The 21,783-nt window shown below is 48.4% G+C and overlaps 1 protein-coding gene across 2 annotated transcripts in view; it reads right to left on the bottom strand.

Moving 5' to 3' along the window:
- The window catches only part of LOC137428773 (uncharacterized), a 33,335-nt gene that overhangs the window by 3,936 nt on the left and 7,616 nt on the right, over positions 1-21,783 (bottom strand). The window contains exons 2-8 of one of the 2 annotated variants that reach the window (XM_078777155.1): positions 17,969-18,010; positions 17,703-17,741; positions 16,480-16,551; positions 11,412-11,482; positions 11,232-11,288; positions 6,306-6,376; positions 6,126-6,182 (exon numbers count right to left, since the gene is read on the bottom strand). In XM_078777155.1, coding sequence (XP_078633281.1) covers positions 6,126-6,182; positions 6,306-6,376; positions 11,232-11,288; positions 11,412-11,482; positions 16,480-16,551; positions 17,703-17,741; positions 17,969-17,988 — 387 coding nt within the window. In that variant the 5' untranslated portion in view covers positions 17,989-18,010. The remainder of the gene's footprint in view (positions 1-6,125; positions 6,183-6,305; positions 6,377-11,231; positions 11,289-11,411; positions 11,483-16,479; positions 16,552-17,702; positions 17,742-17,968; positions 18,011-21,783) is intronic. The other variant, XM_078777156.1, reaches the window with a different exon arrangement.

The raw sequence follows: 21,783 nt of genomic DNA, 5'->3' as shown, positions 1-21,783 counted from the left end.
GTGGCGGCAAAGGCAATCGGCGAGGTTCAAGGGGAGGTATAGTTTTCGGAACCGCGCACCCTGTCGGGTGCAGGTCTCCGACCGTGGCCAGTTGGGTCACCGTGTGTGGGACCGCGAGGCCCCGCGCAGGGATGGAGCCCTGCACCTCGGCCCATCCATACCCCTCCCCCCCCCTGGATCGAAAATGCCGGACGGACCCAACCTACAGTAGACCAACCACCTGCACGGATCGCTCGGCTTTTCGAAGCCGAGCTGGGACGATGTATTTCCGCACGAAGAGGCTCCAGTTTAGTGGACGAACAGCAATAGTGTTGGGGAATTGTACCCTGCATGAAGGAATGGTAGTTTTACCATTCCTCACCTGGGCTCATGAGCATTAGATTAGGGGGATGGCAGTGACATGCACATGGGGGACCAGCGATGGTTACCTCCATGGGGCACCGAAGCTAGCCGAGGGCAGGCTAGGATAATTGATAAGGAATTAGAAGGCAGACTGGGAGAGGACATGAGATTTAAGTAGTGACATATGTACTATGTAGAGGGGACGTAGAGAGATTAGATGGTTGTTAATGACGAGGGGAGTGCATCGTTTAATGGGATGACGGGGAAGCACGAGTATTAGGGGAAAAGCAGCTAGCTAGATGATGCTGTGTGTGTGAGGATTTGTGTATTGAGAAAAAGTGGAATTGTGTTGAGGTGTATGGAAAGAGGTGTGTGAGCACAAAAGGTGTGTGAATTTGGCGTGTGAGCACAAAAGGTGTGCGAGGAAAGTAGTGTGGGAGATAATTGGTGTGCGATGAGTAGTGTAGAATGCTTGGTGTGGAATAAATGGTGTGGAATGCATGGTGCGAAGGAGTGAATGGGGGGAGATGGACCCATTCACGGAAGCCCGGGGTGGGTAGTTTAAAGTCAGGGAGAGGGCACAGGTAAATTGTTTGGATATTGACACCTGTGGTGCGGGAAGTGGCAAGTAGTGCTTTGGTTGGGTGCATGAATCAGTGACATGGCTGGGCGTGTGGCTTAATTGGTGCGTATGGTTATTGGAGCACTCCGTCACTGGTAGTGTGTCGGCCAGGTGAGGCCGCAGGTAGGCTCTGGGAGCTAGTCAGAGTAGTCGTGAGTTGTTCAGTGGGGCCCAAGGATCCAAGAGAAGGACCCGGGTAGCCCAATGCCAAGGCGGGCATCAGAGGGGTAAAGAGCCAGGAGGGGCCTTCCCCAGTTTCGGTAGTCGCAGGAGCAGGTAAGCTCGGGTGGCGACTTCGGTGGCGGAGGTGCGCAGGTAGGTAGACCTGCTAGTGGAGTCACATGACCCAGCCCCGAAATTGTGCAAGGGCACAGTGTGAAAAATTGGGGAGTGAGACCCAAATTCGTAGGGCACCGCAGAGTGGTCAATGGGGAATTCGGTTTTTAGAACCACATAGTTTAAAGATGGCCGATTGGCAGGGTATGACCCCGGGTAGTGTAAAGGAGTTAATGTCATTAGAGTAGTTAGGATTTGAGGAATTCCCTTCGTGCCATCCACATCCATTCACCAAGGAGAACGAAGCTCCGGACCAGGACCAAGTGCAATGATTTGAGTGTAAGACGCATCACGACCTAATGGGACATTGTGTTTGTTCCATTCCTTCCTTCCTGGGAGGGATTGGGAGACGAATTTGGTTTAGAGGGGGATATGGGAGACAGGACGTAGAGACGAATTTGAAATTGTAAATACCAGGAAGGGCAAGGGTAGTGTAAGCTGACGATGTGGGGCACGGACGGTTAGGGACGAGCATGCTCTGCTCGCTCCTCCGCGCCCCTCATGCTGCATTACCTTGTATTGCTGTGTACCTCTGTGCCCATTCCGCTTTACTGGTGGTGCTGTGTCTTCCCCCCACCACAGTACAATTTTGGAGGTGGAACTGTGCAGCTGCACAAGGGTACACCTGTGCAGCACCCCTGCTGCACTTTGCTACACCTTTGCAGCTGAACTGCGCTGCACTTTGCTGCCGTATCCTTTTCGTATGTTATAACTTTGCTGCACATGTGCAGCACCCTGCTGCCACAAACACTTTGCTGCACATTATCACATTACACTTATGGACCACAGGTTTTGTGGCCTTACACTTTTGCTGTGTAGCATTTTGCTGCAAACTCACCTTGCATCTTCGGACCACTTGTTTTGAGTGGCATCAATGTCACGCAGTCGGACCACATAGGGTTGGCTCTGCTGGCAAATACAATAAACACTTGTTGTGCATTCTTTTTATTTTTGTGTGCTAGGGACTAGAAGACTGTAAGTTTATTAAGCCCCGAAGAGCAGGAATGGCCTGTATGCCGGTCCGGGGGCTTGCCGGTTCGATATGTGCACACCGAAGATAGAAGTTGCCAGACACCAGCAGCAAATGAAATGTGATGACTTTTGAATGTGTATTTGTGCTTTGCTGTGTTTTTCTCTTCCCCTCCAATCTTCTTTCCAAAAAGGACAGGTCCTGGGTCATAGAACTGTAAATAAGGTTAGGTTTTGTGCTTGTATATAAAAATGCTGCCCACCGGCTTTATGTTTAGTTTGAAAACAATTCCGCAATTCGGTTAATTGTGGGCGTGATTCTGTTAGTTAGCTACTCAATGCATTCGGTGGGACATATTTAGTGTTGTAAAACTGTCGCATACACGGGTTAGAGTATATGTTAGGGGGAACCACATCTATATGTCACATGTAATTAAAGGTTAGTCCCAGATCTTTCTCAAAACCGGTCGTTCCCGTTTTTGTTGGTTCGGCTCGGGCACGAGTCTGACGAGGGAGGGGGGCAGTGTTGCAGTTTTGAGTTTGTACAGTGAGTCTAATAAAGGTTAAAATTTTCCCCCCATAGTTAGTCACACAAACAACATGTAGCCTCGCGATAGTATAGTTATGTCTTAGTATTTGTGAGCTTAGTTCCTTTCCATTGTTAGTTCTGCGTTGAGGTAGAGTCAGGAGAATAGGCCCTACTGCCACCGATTATCCAACGTCCGTAGCCTCAATCCCTTGTGCGCTAACGTTGGTTCATTTTGGGCGAGTTAACATGAGGCAGGCTAGGAGGACCGGGGCGGAGCCGAGGATGGAGCGACGGAAGCGCTGACCGTAAGCACGAGCCGCCAATCAGAGCTCAGAGGTGGTGGCGGCGGCGTTGCGTCACAGGGCGTGGTGAGAAGGTTTGAGAAGGTTCCAGAAGGTTTGTGGGCATAGCTATAAAACCCGCTGCGCAAAGCCCTCGAACGGACTTGCACGAGGACTGCTGCCTAAGCGACTCGATGCAAAGGACTAGTGCGGGAAAGCTGATGAACAAAGGACTGAAGCAAAGGACTTGCGCACACTGACCAACCAGCCTGGAAGGGTCGAGGAAGGAGAAGTTGTGAGCGTCCGAGAACTGTACATATACGCGGGCAAAGCCGACGCGCATGAACTGAAAAGACGCGCTTTTATGAGTGGCGCTCAGTTTAGTTTTGGGCCGATCGCTGTACAGTGCAATTGAGATGCGCGAGTGAGGAAAATGGCTGAGTAATCGCCAGCCGCGCTGAAAGTCCCGCCCTTTGCCGTTCCACCTCGTTATCTGCCTTGTTCGGGAGACGCGCCACGAGTTCCTACCATCGCCTGCTACCATCTTCGCGGGACGTGCGGGGACCGTGGAGAGCCGGACGGGGACCGTGTCTGGACGACCACGTCGACGCGTTGGCTGACCACTGACCACCTTTCAAGGCAAAATAAAATAGAGGATTAAAAGCAATGGGGCAATCATGTTGTGCGAGAGGTATGCACACTTGCTCTAAGCCGTTTGTCCTGGATTCGAATCGTGACACAGATATAAACTGTCACCTGGTGTTTCACAGACGTGGTGATTTATCAATGTGCGTGCCGTCCCTCAGATGGACGTTAAACTTGGCATCACATCTGCCAGATTTTAACCCATCCCTCTCTTCTCTCCTCACTCTTCCCTACGCTCCCCCTCCTCTCCCTCCCCTCTCCCCTTCTCTCTCGAACACAACCTCTCCCCTTCTCTCTTTACTGCCCCCTCTCCCCTTCTCTCTCCACCCCCACCTCTCTCCTTCTTTCTCCACCCCCACTTCTCCCCTTCTCTCTCTACCCCCACCTCTCCCCTTCTCTCTCTACCCCCACCTCTCCCCTTCTTTCTCTACCCCCACCTCTCCCCTTCTCTCTCTACCCCCACCTCTCCCCTTCTCTCTCTACCCCCACCTCTCCCCTTCTCTCTCTACCCCCACCTCTCCCCTTCTCTCTCTACCCCCACCTCTCCCCTTCTCTCTCTACCCCCACCTCTCCCCTTCTTTCTCTACCCCAACCTCTCCCCTTCTCTCTCTACCCCCACCTCTCCCCTTCTCTCTCTACCCCCACCTCTCCCCTTCTCTCTCTACCCCCACCTCTCCCCACCTCTCCCCACACTGTCTACCCCCACCTCTCCCCTTCTCTCTCTACCCCCACCTCTCCCCTACTCTCTCTACCCCCACCTCTCCCCTTCTTTCTCTACCACCACCTCTCCCCTTCTCTGTCGACCCCCACCTCTCCCCTTCTCTCTCTACCCCCACCTCTCCCCTTCTGTCTCCTCCCCCACCTCTCCCCTCCTCTCTCTACCCCCACCTCTCCCCTTCTCTCTCTACCCCCACCTCTCCCCTTCTCTCTCTACCCCCACCTCTCCCCTTCTCTCTCTACCCCCACCCTCTCCCCTTCTCTCTCTACCCCCACCTCTCCCCTTCTGTCTCCTCCCCCACCTTTCCCCTCCTCTCTCTACCCCCACCTCTCCCCTTCTCTCTACCCCCACCTCTCCCCTTCTCTCTCTACCCCCACCTCTCCCCTTCTCTCTCTACCCCCACCCTCTCCCCTTCTCTCTCTACCCCCACCTCTCCCCTTCTCTCTCTACCCCCACCTCTCCCCTTCTCTCTCTACCCCCACCTCTCCCCTTCTTTCTCTACCCCAACCTCTCCCCTTCTGTCTCTACCCCCACCTCTCCCCTTCTCTCTCTACCCCCACCTCTCCCCTTCTCTCTCGACCCCCACCTCTCCCCTTCTCTCTCTACCCCCACCTCTCCCCTTCTCTCTCTACCCCCACCTCTCCCCTTCTCTCTCCAACCCCACCTCTCCCCTTCTTTCTCTACCCCCACCTCTCCCTTTCTTTCTCTACCCCCACCTCTCCCCTTCTCTCTCTACCCCCACCTCTCCCCTTCTTTGAATTAATGGCGAGGGATCTGTGTGGATAGGTATTGGGGATGGAAGAACACTTAGGTACGTACATATCAGGCTCCTGGTGCGTCGGAAGAAAGATTCATTGAGAGTTCCGAAAGGAATGTGTAAAGGGAAGGGGATTGATTGGGGATGATTTTAATTTGCCAGAAATAGATTGGGTTCAGGAACAGGGAAAGGGCAGATGAGCAATTTGTCGATCTAGTCCAGGATTGCTTTTTCATTCAGTATGTTTCATTAACCCTGGTGTTGGGCTAGCGGCTAGGGTGCCGGCTTAGGATCCTAGGATCCTGGGTTCGAATCCCGGTCGATCGCTGAATTAACGCCAGGGGGGTTGACTCAGCCTGTCATCCTTCCGAGGTCGGCTAATTGAGTACCAGTTCACTGGTAATTCCCTGTTTGTCGTTAAAGGCGGCAAAAAGGGTTGGCGTCAGGAAGGGCATCCGGCCGTAAAACATCGCTTCAAAAAAGGGGACCAAAAAACAACAACAACCACGGTTCCCGAAAAAGGCCAACCCCCGCTTTGCGGGGAAAAATGGCCTCTAAAGGTGGTTATATATATATATATATGTGGATAATCCCACGAGGAGTGGAGTGTTAGACCTCTCACGAGTGTGGTGGAGAAATCGAATGTGGTGGAGAAGGTTGACGTAGAACAGCATTAATGGACAGGTGACCATAACATCGCGTGTGCAAGGTAATTCGGTTTGAGATTGCAGAATGAGGATAGAAGATGTGCGCCGCCCCCCCCCCCCCTCGTTGTTGGTAATTACACAAAGATATACATTTTGTTATTTCCTCCCTTCTCCACTTCCCACTCTATTCCTTCCTTGCTGCGCTGCCCAAAGAAAATAAATATATCATCGCAGTGTTACACAGAACATATCACGGTCTATGGTGGTGCCATTGGTTACCTTTATATCCCGGTGCACAATGTTCTTCTTGTGCATGTACGTAAAAGCAGAAGCCATCTGGGAGGTGGAGGTAGAATATTAAAACATGGAGACAGATTTTACAATTTCGAGTTCAATGCTTTTTGTCATATTTCAAAACACGTCAACATCACACTGAGGCTGAAAGATGTGTCAGCTCACCTGCTTCATGACCCACCACGCTTTAGGTAAAGAGAATACCTTCTGTAAAACAAGATGGTGATAGAGGGAACCTGCACGCATCGAACACAAACATACAAGGGCAATGAGATCATTGATTTTTAACAAAATACGAGTGGAGGAACAAGGGGAGGAACGATAAACAAAACAATGAATCTGACTGACTTGATAATCACAAGAAACTCATTTTGCAATAAATGTTCGTTTTCCATTAATCGTCCAACATTTTCGAAAATCCAAACTCATCCTTCCCCTCCTAAACTCCCCCCTCACCCATCCCTTTCAAATCTCCCCCCTTGCCCCTCCCCTCCTGAACTACGCCCTCTCTCCTCCCCTCCTAAACTCCCCCCTCACCCTCCCCTCCTAAATTCCCCACTAAACCCTCCATTTCAAAACTCCCCCTTCCCACCTCCCCTTCAAATCTCTGCACCCTCCTTTTTTCTCCAATTCTCCCCTCTCACCCCTCCTCCTCAAAGCATCCTCCCCGCTTCCTCTCTCTTCCAACTCTTACCTCCATCTCCTCCAACCTTCTTCCTCGCTCTGCCCCCCCTCAAACAACACCTCACTGTGCCTCATAAAATCACCATCAAACATTTTGTCCTCATCATCCTTCCGTTTCTCCGAGCTCTTCTGAAATCTCTGACACACTATCAACAGCTCTCCATACCTCCTCCTACTCTTCCTCATCTTACCCTACCCCTCCCCTCCCCTGCTCTGTATCCAATGCTCCCCCTTCCTCTTCCTTAACGGTATGGACCTCAAAGATCCGGGGCCTTTGCTCAAACCTGATTGACCTCTCCATACAGGTTGCTTCTGACAAACCAGACTTGATCTGCTTAACAAAAACTTTCCTCCTTCAAGATGTCTCTGATTCCTCAATGTCAAACAGGAAATTAGAGCTGTCTTCCTAAACAAAGGTGGGCGGTCCGCTTCGAAAGTCCGCTTATCCGCTTATCCGCTGCAGCGGACTAACGTTTTCGAAGCGGATAAGCGAATCGGAACAACCCCCGGAAACCGAAGCGGATAAGCGTAAGCGGACTACCGAAAAATTAAAGCGCATCGCGATTCGCCAAATCAGCTGTTAGCCTGAGCCGTTACTCTAGAATTGTGAATATTTATTTAAGTGAATAATAAGTGAAAACTGAATATTTTATTGGACGCTAGAGCGGCAATAACGTCAAGATGGAGAGATTTCTGACTCTCCAGCCCAGCGGCAGTGCCAGGGACAGGCACACGAGCGACGCAAACCAGCAGTCCCAGCACAGCGACATCCACAACCCGGCGGTCAATTATATTTGATTTGTCAATTATAAAATTATATTTAAATTAACTGTAGAGTAGAGCAGAGTCGAGTGGAAAACTTTATTTCAATAAATTTTGAATAAATTTTATTTAAATAAAAATGTATATTTTTGATCTTAAAAGCTTTGTTTGTCTTTGTAGTAGTTAGAAATGGCTATTTAGGCTTAAAACGCATTAAATTCCCTTTAGAAACGTCAAAAAGCGCTTTAAAAACGTCGAAGAGCTTTTAAAAAATCGAATCGAAGCGGATAAGCGGTAAGCGGACTAAGATTTTCGGCCGCTGAAGCGGATAAGCGAATCGGACTACACGGGCTGGCGGAGCGGATAAGCGGTAAGCGGACTTAAAATTTTCCGAATCGCGCCCACCTTTATTCCTAAATAAATCACGTGCCTTCGATACGGTCTGGTAACCCGCTCTGCTCACAAAACTCTCCTCCGAAGGTATCTATGGAAATCTCCACACATGGCTTGTGGACTTCCTCTCTGGTCGTCGTCAACCTGTGGCCCTGAATGGGTTTCTCTCATCTCCTCTTCCTGTTCAGGCTGGAGTTCCACAAGGCAGTGTTCTGGGCCCTGTGCTTTTTCTGGTCTTCATCAGTGATCTTTCCGACTGTGGAAAATTCTTTCTATCTCTTTGCTGATGACTCCACTCTCTGCCGCTCCATACCTAATCCCTCTGATCAGCAGTCTGCAGCCTCCTCACTCTCTGAAGACCTGGACAAAATCACAGATTTTGTCAAACAAGTGGAACATGTCTTTCAATCCTGACAACTCTCACTGTGTTTCTCTCAAAATGACCGTCTGGACAACCCTCCGTTGACCGTCTGGACAATCTCCCACTCTCACTATGTTTCTCCAATATGACCGTCTGGACAACCCTCCCATCTACCTTCTCAACAATCATGTCCAAGAAGTTCTGTCACTCAAGCTCTTGGGTCTCACAATCTGCCATGATCTTTCCTGGGAAAACAACATTACCAAGCTGGCCTCCAAAGCCAGTTGCCAACTGGGCATCCTCCATCGTGCGAACTCTTTCCATGGCACACCTGAGCTCCTCACCACATGCAAGGCTTTCATCCACAGCTCAATGGAATACTGCTCTCCCTTCTGGGCTGGTGCTCCTGCCTCACACCGACCTCGGCTTCACGCTGTTGAAACCAAAGCTTTCAGAATCATTGGAATCTCCCGCGATGAAGCTGATTCTGAGGGCCTTTCACTCACTCATTGCAACCAGGTTGGTGGTCTTTCTGTCTTCCACTGACTCCTCTCTGGCCTTGACCCGCCCTCCCCCCAGCCCTGTCTGTGCTCTGTGCCTCAAATATTCCTACAGGTCACACAAGATCTGTCAGCAACCGTCTTATGGTTAAACTGCCAAAATAAAGACTCTCTATTCAACTTCGCTCTTTCAGTCCGCTTTTCTCCCGCCTCTGGAACAAACTCCCTCACTCTCTTCAATCCCACTCCTCCCTCCAGGTCTTTGAAACAGCTGTTCACCACCATCTCTTATCTTCCCTCGTCCAAAACCTTGATGTTTTCTACCCCCATTAATTCGCCCCAGATCCACTTTTCTGAAATACCGACTTCTTTCCTGGAAGTCCTTGTTGTGTCCATGTGTTTTTTTTTTACCTCTCCCTCCCCCACCCCCCTTCCCACGCCTTCTCCCCCCAAGCCCTCTCCCTCCCACAGATCTCCCAATGTCCCTGCTCTCAAAAGTTGTACTTGTGTGCTTCCCCCTCTTTCCTCATCTTGTCTCCCGCTCCCTTTATGTGTCTGTTTATTTTTTTGTCATTAATGTTAGCTCTTACATGAGCCTCAATCTTTTATACAAAAAATATATATACAGACTTGGCATTTAATATGGAATTTTTTTTTTCTCTTGAATTGGGTTTACTTTCTGAACTCAGTATATCAATCTGGTGAGTTTCTTTTACCCTTCGGTGATGACTTTGTTGAAAGAACCATGTCACTGATTGTCTTTCGCAGCAAGAAGTCAATATCAGGATTATGTCACAGGTGGCGTGACAAAATGTACGGACAGGTACATTTGACGATTGGCTTCACAATTGGGTATATAAGGGTTGTTGCGTTCTGTATTAGTGGAAAACAACTGCTGCACGTCTACAAAAGTTATTGCTGCTTCCTCTGGAGATGGTCCGTCAACTTGACAATGCTGTTTGTCATGGAGTGGTGGCTTTACGAAATTCTGGCATGAAACAGCGTGCTATTGCTCGGCAGTATGGCATTACTCAAGGTCAGGTGTCAAAGATCCTGAAACAAAATGCTCAGAGGGGTGACCCTACTCCAATACCGAGGCCAGGACGTCCACGCAGAACCACAAGGAGAGATGATCGCCAGCTGCACCAGCTAGTCTGCAATGGCCGTACCAAGTCAGCTAATCGGCTTAGGGCTGAGTGGCAGCAACTGACAAATGTGCCTGTATTCAGAAGGCTAGTCAACCAACGACTGGTTCAAGCAGGCTATCGTGCCAGCGTCCCCTGAGAAAGCCACGCCTGAACAGACAACACAGCCAGCGCCGATTGCAGTGGGCCAGAGAGCACCGTCAATGGCAGCCAGGACACTGGATCCACGTGACCTTCAGTGACGAGTCTAGATTTCTGGTCTATCGTCAAGATGGCCGCGTCCGAGTGCGCAGACAAGTGCATGAAGCCCACAACGAAGATTGTATAGTGCCAAGAGTCCAAGCTGGAGGTGGTGGGGTGACCGTTTGGGCTGCTTTTCATACAGGGGGCAAAACTGACCTGGTTGTTCTGAATGGAAACCTGAACCAGTTCAAGTACAGGGTCATTCTGGAAGAAACATTGCTTACATTTGCTCGTGCAGCCTTTCGAGGAAACTTTGTCTTCCAAGATGACAATGCACGGCCTCATCGTGCTCACATGATCCAACACTTTATTGCTGACTGTGGTGTAGAGCATATGGAGTGGCATGCCATGTCCCCGGATATGAATCCGATAGAGAACTTGTGGGCAGAATTAACGCGTCAAATCGACAACTTGGACCAGCAGCCGACCTCTGTGCGTGAATTGCAGCAGGCTATTGTCACTGCATGGCAAGCGATTCCTGTCCAAACCTTGGCAAATCTCGTGAACAGCATGACTCGACGTGTACATGCTCTCCTGAATGCTCGTGGGGGTTACACTAAGTACTGAACTGTAATTTTACTGTCCGTAATCCCAGTCATAATTTAGCTTTTGTTTTTGTTGAAAAAAATTTGGCTAATGTGCAAAATAAAGAGAGACTTCTGGAAAACGTACAGAAGTTTAACACAGTACTGTCCGTGAATTGAGTTCGATATCAGTTCACATCACTTTCAAGAATCAATTTATTTGCTTTGAAATGTCAAATGTGGTTTTTGTTTCTTTTAAAGGTCACATTAACAAAATCTAGAATAATTTCAACATAATTCCAATGAACTTTTGGTTCTAAGTCATCTTGAAAAGTAAGTTCACCCCCACAAAAAAAAATTCCATATTACAGACTTGCCATTCACCCCCACAAAGGCTAACCCCCGCTCTAGCAGGGAAAATGGTCTTAAAATGCATGTTGTTGTTGTTGTTGTTGTTGTATGATGGTGCCGTTGGTTACCTTTATATCCCTGTGCACAATGTTCTTCTTGTGCATGTACGTAAAAGCAGAAGCCATCTGGAAGGTGGAGGTAGAATATTAAAACATGGAGACAGATTTTACAATTTCGAGTTCAATGCTTTTTGTGATATTTCAAAACACGTCAACATCACACTGAGGCTGAAAGATGTGTCAGCTCACCTGCTTCATGACCCACCACGCTTTTGGTGAAGAGAATGTCTTCTGTCGAACAAAATGTTGATCGAGCGAACCTGCACGCATCGAACACAAACATACAAGGGCAATGAGATCATTAATTTTTAACAAAATACGAGTGGAGGAACAAGGGGAGGAACGATAAACAAAACAATGAAAAATCACTCAAAGAGAGACACTTGGCAAAACAGAACAAAGTGGAATGGCACTCAGTAGAGCATCCTTTTAACCTCAAAAATAGTTGTTAGTTGAATTCAGTTAACTGATGTGTCTATCCCATTAAAATTTGAAATGAATCGTGTGAAAATTGAGGATTTTAGAAATTTGAAATTGTTGTTGACTTTTGGCCTATGTTGCTCTTTTGGCCTATGGCGATCTCAAAAATAGTTGGTGCTTGAATTCAGTTTGCAGATATGTAAATCCCATTCAAATTTCAAGTGAATCAGATGAAAATTGAGGATTTTAGAAATTTTTTAAAAAGTGGTTGACCTTTGGCCTACGTTGACCTTTTGGCCTACGCTGATCTCAAAAATAGTTGGTGGTTGAATTCAGTAAGCTGATATGTAAATCCTATTCAAATTTCAAGTCAATCGGATGAAAATTGAGGATTTTAGAAATTTGAAAAAAGTGGTTGACCTTTGGCCAATGCTGACCTTTTGGCCTAAGCTAATCTCAAAAATAGTTGGTGGTTCAATTCAGTTAGCCGATATGTAAATCCTCTTAAAATTTCAAGTCAATCGGATGAAAATTGAGGATTTTAGAAATTAAAAAAAGTGGTTGACCTTTGGCCTACATTGACCTTTTGGCCCACGCTGATCTCAAACGTAGTTGGTGGTTGAATTCAGTAAGCCAATATGTAAATCCTTTTCAAATTTCAAGTCAATCGGATGAAAATTGAGGATTTTAAAATTTTGAAATGGTTGTTGACCTTTGGCCTATGTTGACCTTTTGGCCTATGCTGATCTCAACAATAGTTGGTGGTTGAATTCAATTCGCCGACATGTAAATCCTTTTCAAATTTCAAGTCAATCGGATGAAAATTGAGGATTTTAGAAATTTGAAAAAAAGGGGTTGACCTTTGGCTAAGGTTCACCTTTTGACCTTTTGACCTCAAAAATATGTAAGATTTTGTCGGACCACGAACTCTACCATTTGGTGATGTTTCGTGAAGATCGGTTTCAAATTGTATCCTGTCAGCAAGTATAAGTGAGCGGACAGACAAACAAACAAATGAAAAATCACTCATGGAGTGACACTTGACAAAACAGAACAAAGTCGCATCGCACTCCGTGGGGCATCCTTTTAACCTCAAAAATTAGTGGTTGAATTCAGTGACCTGATATACAAACCGTCTTCAAAGTTTAAGTTAATCGGATGAAAATTGACAATTTTAGAAATTCGGCCTATGTTGACCTTTTGGCGTCTGTTCACCTCAAAAATTGTTGGTGGTTGCTTTCAGTAAGGTGATATGAAAATCCTATTTAAAATTCAAGTCAATCAGATGAAAATTGAGGATTTTAGAAATTTGAAATGATTGTTGACCTTTGGCCTATGCTGATCTCAAAAATAGTTGCTTTCAGTAAGGTGATATGAAAATCCTTTTCAAATTTCAAGCCAATCGGATGAAAATTGACGATTTTAGAAATTTGAAATTGTTGTTGACCTTTGGCCGATGCTGATCTTAAAAATAGTTGGTGGTTGCTTTCAGTAAGGTGATCTGAAAATCCTTTTCAAATTTCAAGCCAATCGGATGAAAAATGACGATTTTAGAAATTTGAAATTGTTGTTGACTTTTGACCAATGGTGATCCCAAAAATAGTTGGTGGTTGAATTTAGTTTGCTGATATGTAAATCCCATTCAAATTTCAAGTGAATCGGATGAAAATTGAAGATTTTAGAAATTTGAAATTGTTGTTGACCTTTGGCCTATGCTGATCTCAAAAATAGTTGGTGGTTGCTTTTTTTTTTTTTTTTGCTTTTTTTGTATACTGAATCGAGGCTCGTGATCAGTAAGGTGATATGAAAATCCTTTTCAAATTTCAAGCCAATCGGATGAAAATTGACGATTTTAGAAATTTGAAATTGTTATTGACCTTTGACCTATGGTGATCCCAAAAATAGTTGGTGGTTGAATTTAGTTTGCTGATATGTAAATCCCATTCAAATTTCAAGTGAATCGGATGAAAATTGAGGATTTTAGAAATTTGAAATTGTTGTTGACCTTTGGCCTATGTTGACCTTTTGGCCTGTGCTGATCTCAAAAAATAGTTGTTGGTTGAATTCAATTCGCCGACATGTATGTCCTATTCAAATTTTAAGTCAATCGGATGAAAATTGAGGATTTTAGAAATTTGAAAAAAGTGGTTGACCTTTGGCCTATGTTGACCTTTTGGCCTATGTTGATCTCAAGAATAGTTGGTGGTTGAATTCAGGTCGCCGATAAGTAAATCCTATTCAAATGTCAAGTCAATCGGATGAAAATTGAGGATTTTAGAAATTTGAAATGGTTGTTGACCTTTGGCCTATGTTGACCTTTTGGCCAATGCTGATTTCAAAAATAGTTGGTGGTTGAATTCAGTATGCCGATATGTATATCCTATTCAAATTTCAAGTCAATCGGATGAAAATTGAGGATTTTAGAAATTTGAAAAAAGTGTTTGGCCTTTGGCCTATGTTGACCTTTTGACCCCAAAAATATATACGATTTTGTCGGACCACGAACTCTACCATTTAGTAAAGTTTCGTGAAAATCGGTTTAAAATTGTGACCTGTAGGCAAGTATAAGTGAGCGGACAGACAAACAAACAAGAAGACGTCATGCGGAGCACGATACTTGCAAAATACACCCCCCCCCCCCCCTTACTCCCCAAGAAAAAAAAATTCCATTGATACAGCAAATTGTCCATTTCATCAAGACTAAAATTCACAATCTTGATCAAAGCTCGGGTCAATAGGAAGAAAATTGACGATTTTTCAGATGAAAATGATGATTTTGGAAGGTTGACTTTGAGTTGACCTTTGACCTTTTGACTTCAAAAATAGTTGGTTTCCCTATTTAGTGACTCAATGTGCAAATGCTGTTCAATTATCAAGTCAAATGGATGAAAATTGATGTTTTTTTCAGATAAAAAGTGATGATTTTGGAAGTTTGACCTTGAGTTGACCTTTGACCTTTAGACCTAAAAAATAGTATGTTTCCCAATTTAGTGACTCGATATGCAAAGGCTGTTCAATTTTCAAGTCTATCGGTTGAGAATTGATGGCTTTTTAGATGGAAATTGATGATTATTAAAATTTGACCTTAAGTTGACCTTTGACCTTTTGACCTCAAATAGTTCATTTCCCAATTTAGTGACTTGATATACAAATGCTATTCAATTTTCAAGTCAATCGGATTTAAAATGGCGATTTTAGATATTTGACCTCCAGATGACCTTTGACCTCAAAATCAATAGGCTTCTCAATTGGGACGACTTATACAACTTCGTGAAGTTTCGTGACGATCAGTTTGGAATTGTGACCTGCAGGCCGGTGACAAACAGACAAACAGACAGACAGACAAACAGACAGTACCACAAACGGAACCGACCAATCTTCGATTCATATATATTTGCAAATAACAAACACACACACACAAACACACAAACACAAAACTGAGCAATATACTTGCAAAAAAAAAAAAAAAAATTGCCAAGTGACAAACACACACACACACAAACAAACACACACACACACACACACACAAACACACACACACACACACACACACACAAACAAACACACACACAAACACACACAAACACACACACAAACAAACACACACAAACACACACACAAACCAGAGTGATCAACATACTTGCAAAATTATTTTTTTTGCGAAGTAATGAAGATAAATTTTGCTTGCAAAATCGAAGGTCATGGAAAAGAAAACTGACAGACGGTCACAGTTGGACATAAGAAGGAACGAATGAAGAGGAAGAGGAGTGAGGGAGAACAAGAGAGGAAGAGAAAGGGGAGGAACTGGAAGTGAGTCGAGTAAAAAGAGGGTTCACGGAGATAGGAAAAGGAAAGGTGGAGGATGACTCGAGATGGAGGTGCATCCCTGCTTGAGGTGATGGAGGGGAGAATGTGTTTGAATCGTTTTCCGGAAACACAACTCCATAAAGATTGTAAAATAGCTAATTGTTATACATTTGGTGGCCATCTTGGAAATGGTGGCCAATTTGATGCGGTTCTCATTGGTTGCTCTCCTGGGTACCAGTCATTTGTAGTACTACATATTATAAAGAACATTTCCACCAAATTTCATGTTTCTATCATGATTTTACCAATTAAGGTAACCACTGTACTACCATGGCTGATGGTGAGGCCTATAAAGTCGAAGAGACCAAACCCCTTCTCATGTGGTTTCCCAAACCAAACTTGTCCAAACCACTTCCCAAGCCACTTCTACAAACCACTTCTCTGAACCAATTCCCAAACCACTTCTCCAAACCACTTCCCAAACCACCCCCTTCCTGCCACGGCTGCCCTCCCTCTGCTCATGAACTGATCTGCTCGCTGTCGGGCCCAACACCGCGCACCTTCCTGCGCCCCTCCGCCCGCTGCTTGGTCTGCATGTGCACCTTGGTCTTTGTTCTCTGCTCAATGTTCATGCGACCTCTCTGTATTTTTCTGCACAAACGCCATGGATATTCTCTTGGGATTTGTAAGAACTGAAAGATGTGCCAGATATCAGAGTAACAGACCTCAACTTCAAATGCAATTTATTTACTTTGCTCCTCTGATCAACACTCATGGTTGAGCTCAACACACCTGGTTATCGGGACATCAGATTGAGAACACGAGAAGATGAAACAAAACATGTTCACATGATCGTTTCTGCTCTTTTTGTTCCCATAACAAATATTCATGGTCGAGCATGAACCTAAAAAGTCCCAACAATCAAGACATTATAATTCAAGTTTGCCAATTACCAAGTTATTTGTCTGCTCAAGTAAAAGTGATGAACACAAACAGCGGATCTTCAGCAAAACGACTTCAGAAACCTCACCTGCAGCGACATAATCCATGGCGATGACCACTTCCTTCGAGATCTGATCTTGATGAACGCCGATGAGCTTCACTGTCGGGAAACAACATGGTGGAGCACAAGTTAAGATGGCATAAAGAAACTCGTCCAAAGTTAAACACCTTTAAACATTCATGATGAACACATGACTTTAATGTGACCCTTCCGATGACAACTGATCAACAGTGTGACAAGTTCGTGTTTCACAGGTGATTCTGTGTGCTGTCCCTCGGATGGACGTTAAACCGGCATCCCATCTGCGGACATGAGTCCGTGTGCGTTAAGGACCCCACGGTGTCCTTCATGAAGAGTGGGTGAGTTATCACTGGCACTGCTGTTGGCGTAATGCTTATGGTGGCGGCTTGGGATCCTAAGGTCTTTTTTTGATTCTTTTTAGTGAAGATCCGGATCCAGATACGAGAAATTTTAATTTCTAAAGTTTTTTTTGTATTTATTATTTTTTGGGAAATTACATCATTATTTATAATCATCGGGATACCGTTTTTGTTGTAATTGTCTGAACAGAGAGGTAAATAGCTGTTGACGTAGACTTGCTACGTACAATCACAGTGAACAATGACAACTGAAGGAAGACAATGCTGCACAGTAATTTAATAGTATTGCCTGGACATGCAATTGCAGAAAGCGTGAAGATCAAAGAACCGCTTGTTGGCAGCATATTCAACTTTTGAGATATGACAAATCACAATACAACATCTTCTAAACCCAATTTTGCCCAATATTTAGACATATCAATAGCGTGAAAATGTGTGTCATAGTCATTCATGGTGCCACAATATGGACACTACTTGTATGGACCACATCCCATGCCAGAGAGGCTTAATTTTGGTGTAAATAAAGACGTTCAAATGTGTAATTTCACTCTTTTGTAGTCTGGTGATTGTATATTTGTTCCCCCGCTCTATTCTTAGCAGAATTGAAACAAGTCCAAATACGATGAGAGCCACAGATTCAATTGCATTCTGGACATATCTCCGAAAAAAGGTGTTTTGGGCGGCCATCTTTGATACGCCATTTTGGGCCCTTAATGACCAAATATTTGTTGGGAACAGCGATTTTTGAATTCATCATACCCGAATTGTCTTGAAAAGATGATAAGATGACTTGTAACAAAAAATGCCTTGGTGTGTTATAATTCCTTATATCTCCACCTGTCTATAAGTTTGAGTGAAATCCACACTTACCAATGTGTGGATGATGAAGTCTCCGCATCATCCCAGCTTCTTCCAAGAGCGACAAAAGAAGACAAGAAAATAACCTGTATAAAAGGTAAACTTACCCCATAGCTGCACCCACAAAGTTGTAACTCACACAGTGGGACTCACATCATTATGGGCAAATCGACAAAGATCCAGCACAGACAAAAGTTCTATCAAGACAGTTCCGAGGTACATTGAACTGTTGGTTCAGCAGTTAAAACACAGTTATCTCCACATTCACACGAACTTACGTCGTCGTTCTCCTCCACATTTTTTGCTTTCTTGAAAACAACCTGAAAGAGAAAACAAAAGGTCCACATGATATTGATAACACCTTCGACATATCTACAATGTGGAAAAACGATTACAACATATTAAAGCGCGGTGCTACGCGCGCTTACTTGCTACCAAGGAGGAAGCGGAGAACGCGGTTAAACAAAAGAGTCTTTATTCACAAAAGGTCACTGTAGCACTGGCGCGCTCCGGGCTGCGCGCCCGGTGTATATCCTGAGGCCACGCCTACCCCTCGGGCGTGGCCGCCACCCACTCGGTGCGCGGAATGATGTCACCACGCCAGTGGGCTTTAGTGTTCGCCACACGCGCCCCCCCAGAATTCCCGCGCACCTGGAGGGCCAGTTTGCGGGGCAAACGGATGACCCGGCCGAAGCGCCCTCTGGCGACCGGCGGCGTCCGGGGTGCAGGGATTTTTTATTTTTTTATTTTTTTTGTATACTGAATCGAGGCTCGTGAAAGAGCTAACATTTATTTCACAAACAAATCAACCAGACAAACAAAATATACAAAAAGAGGGAGCGGAAGACAACATGGGGAGAGAAGGGGAAGCATACAACCACAACATTTGAGAGCAGGGAGAAGTGTGGGAGGGAGAGGGCTTGGGGGCAGGAGGCATGGGAAGGGGAGGGGGGGGGGGGGAGAGGTATAAAACACAAGGGGACCGAAATTCGTGGGGGTAGAAAAGATCAAGGTTTTGGATGGGGGAGGATAAGAGATGGTGGTGAACAGCTGTTTTAAAGACCTGGAGGGTGGAGTGGGATTGAAGAGAGTGAGGGAGTTTGTTCCAGAGGCGGGAGAAAAGAGGAATGAAGGAGTGAAGGTGAGCAGAAATTCTTGATTTTGGCAGTTTAACCATAAGAGGGTTGCAGGCAGATCTTGTGCGACCTGTAGGAATATTTGGGGGGGACAGAGCACAGAGAGAGCTGGGGGAGCAAGGCCGGAGAGGAGTCGGTAGAAGACGGAAAGACCACCAACCTGCCTGCGGTGAGTGAGTGAAAGGCCCTTGGAGTTAACTTCATCGCGGGAGATTCCAATGATTCTGAACGCTTTGGTTTCAACAGCGCGAAGACGGGCTAGGTGTGAGGCAGGAGCACCAGACCAGAGGGGAGAGCAGTATTCCATAGAGCTGCGGATGAAAGCCTTGTATGTGGTGAGGAGCTCAGGTGTGCCAAGGAAGGACTTCGCATGACGGAGGATGCCCAGTCGGCGACTGGCTTTGGAGGCCAGATTTGAAATGTGGTTTTCCCAGGAAGGATCATGGCAAATAGTGTGACCCAAAAGCTTGAGTGACAGAACTTCTTGGAGAATGCCAGCTGGGATGCCCCCGGCTGTACCCGGGATGGGTGCCGGACCGGGGGGCGGCGTGCCGGTGGTGCTGGGTGGTGCCGGGGGTCCGCCCGCTGGGGGACGGCGACGTGGGGGCCGAGCCACCGGCGGTGGGTGGTCCACGTCGAGGTGGGCCGGCTTGAGTCGATCCACCGAGACGCGGTCGGGAGTACCGCCGATGTCCAAGGTGAAGTATTTCACCCTGGTCTCCAGCACGCGGAAAGGCCCGTCGTACGGGGGCCGCAGTGGTGTCCGGTGGGCGTCGTGCCGGACGAAGACATACTCCGCGGTGCGAAGCTCCGGGGCGACGTGCGTGGGTGGGTGCCCGTGGTGCGCCGTCGGCACCGGGGCGAACCTCCGGGCGGTCTCCTGCAGCGCGGAGCGCTCCTGCGCCGCGGACCAAGGTGCCGTGGGGTCTGGGAGGAACTCGCCCGGCACCCGCAGCGGTTGTCCAAAGACCAACTCCGCCGCGGATGCGCGCAGGTCCTCCTTGGGCGCCGTCCGGAGGCCCAGCAGGACCCAGGGGAGCCTGTCGACCCAGCCGCCGCTGCGGAGGGTGGCCCGGAGCGTGGCCTTCAACGAGCGGTTGAACCGCTCGCACAGGCCGTTGGCCTGGGGGTGGTAGGCCGTGGTTCGGTGCAGCTGGACCCCGAGCTCCCGCGCGACCGCGGCCCAGAGCTCCGAGGTGAACTGGGGGCCGCGGTCGGACGAGATGTCAGAGGGGGCGCCGAACCGGGTGACCCAGGTGGCGATGAACGCCTGCGCGACGTCTGCCACCGTCGTCGCCGCCAAAGGCATGGCCTCCGGCCACCGGGTGGTGCGGTCCACCATGGTAAGGACATGGGTGAAACCCCGCGAGGGGGGCAGAGGTCCCACCAGGTCCACGTGCACGTGGTCGAACCTACGTGCCGGCACAGTAAACGGGGCCAATGGGGCCTGGGTATGCCGGTGCACCTTCGCACGCTGGCACGCAAGGCACGTCCTGGTCCAGCCGTGGACGGCCTTCCGGAGGCCATGCCAGACAAACTTGTCGGCGACCAACCTCTGGGAGGCCTTCGTGCCCGGGTGGGACAGTCCATGGATGGCGTCAAAAACCTGGCGCTGCCAGCCTGCGGGCACGATGGGGCGAGGCCGCCCGAGGGAGATGTCGCAAATGAGGGCCGTGCCCGTGCCGTCGAAGGGCACCTTGGTGACGTGGAGGCCCGTGACGGCGGTCCGCAGGGCCTGGACCCCGGGGTCGGCGGCCTGGTCCGCCGCCATCCGGGCATAGTCGATGCCAAGGTGGACTGCGTGGGCGACGACCCGGGAAAGGCAATCGGCCACCGAGTTGTCCTTTCCCGCGACGTGACGGATGTCCGTCGTGTACTCGGCATGGCCGCGAGGTGACGCTGTTGCCGGGCCGACCACGGCTCGGCGACCTTGCCCATCGCGAAAACCAGCGGCTTGTGGTCGACGAAGGCCGTGAACGCACGGCCCTCGAGCAGATGGCGGAAGTGCCTGACCGCCAGGTGAAGCCCAAGCAACTCGCGGTCGAAGGTACTGTAACGGCGTTCGGGCGGGCGAAGCTGCCGGCTGAAGAACGCCAGCGGTTGCCAGGCACCACGCACCCATTGCTCGTACACCGCGCCCACCGCGTAGTCCGAGGCGTCGGAGGTGAGGGCGATCGGTGCATCGGGCGCCGGGTGCGCGAGCATGGTGGCGTTGGCCAAGGCGAGCTTCGCCCCCGAGAACGCCGCGTCCATCTGCTCGGTCCAGGTAACGTCACCTTTGCCCGGCTTCCCTCGAAGGGCCTCGTGTAAGGGGCGCAGGAGCTGGGCGATGCGGGGCAGGAAGCGATGGTAAAAGTTTGCCATGCCCAGGAACTCCTGGAGCCCCTTGATCGTGCGGGGGCACGGAAACCCCTTCACAGCCTCCACCCTGGCCGGTAGGGGGACGGCCCCGTGCCTGGTGACGCGGTGCCCCAAAAAGTCGATGCCGGTGACGCCGAACCGGCACTTGGCGGGGTTCACGATGAGGCCATGCTGGCCCAGGCGTTCGAAGAGCATGCGGAGGTGATGAAGGTGCTATTCGCGGGACACGCTGGCGACGAGGATGTCGTCCAGGTAGACGTACAAATAATCCAAGCCGCGCAAGACGCTGTCCATTAGGCGCTGTAACGCCTGAGCCGCATTTTTCAAACCGAAGGGCATCCGAAGAAATTAGAAAAGCCCGAATGGCGTGATGACAGCCGTCTTCGGGATGTCCTCCGGCCTGACAGGGACCTGATGGTAGCCGCGTACGAGGTCCACCTTTGAAAAGAAGGACATCCCGGCAACCGGGCGGAGAAGTCCTGGATGTGGGGGACGGGGTAGAGGTCGGGGGTGGTGGCGTCGTTGAGGCGCCGGTAGTCCCCGCACGGTCGCCATCCCCCGCCGGGCTTGGGCACGATGTGGAGCGGGGACGCCCA

The sequence above is a fragment of the Myxine glutinosa genome, chromosome 5 (genome assembly GCF_964187855.1).
Source record: "Myxine glutinosa chromosome 5, kmMyxGlut1.1, whole genome shotgun sequence".
NCBI lineage: Eukaryota > Metazoa > Chordata > Myxini > Myxiniformes > Myxinidae > Myxine > Myxine glutinosa.
This window is presented reverse-complemented; position numbering and strand designations above follow the sequence as displayed.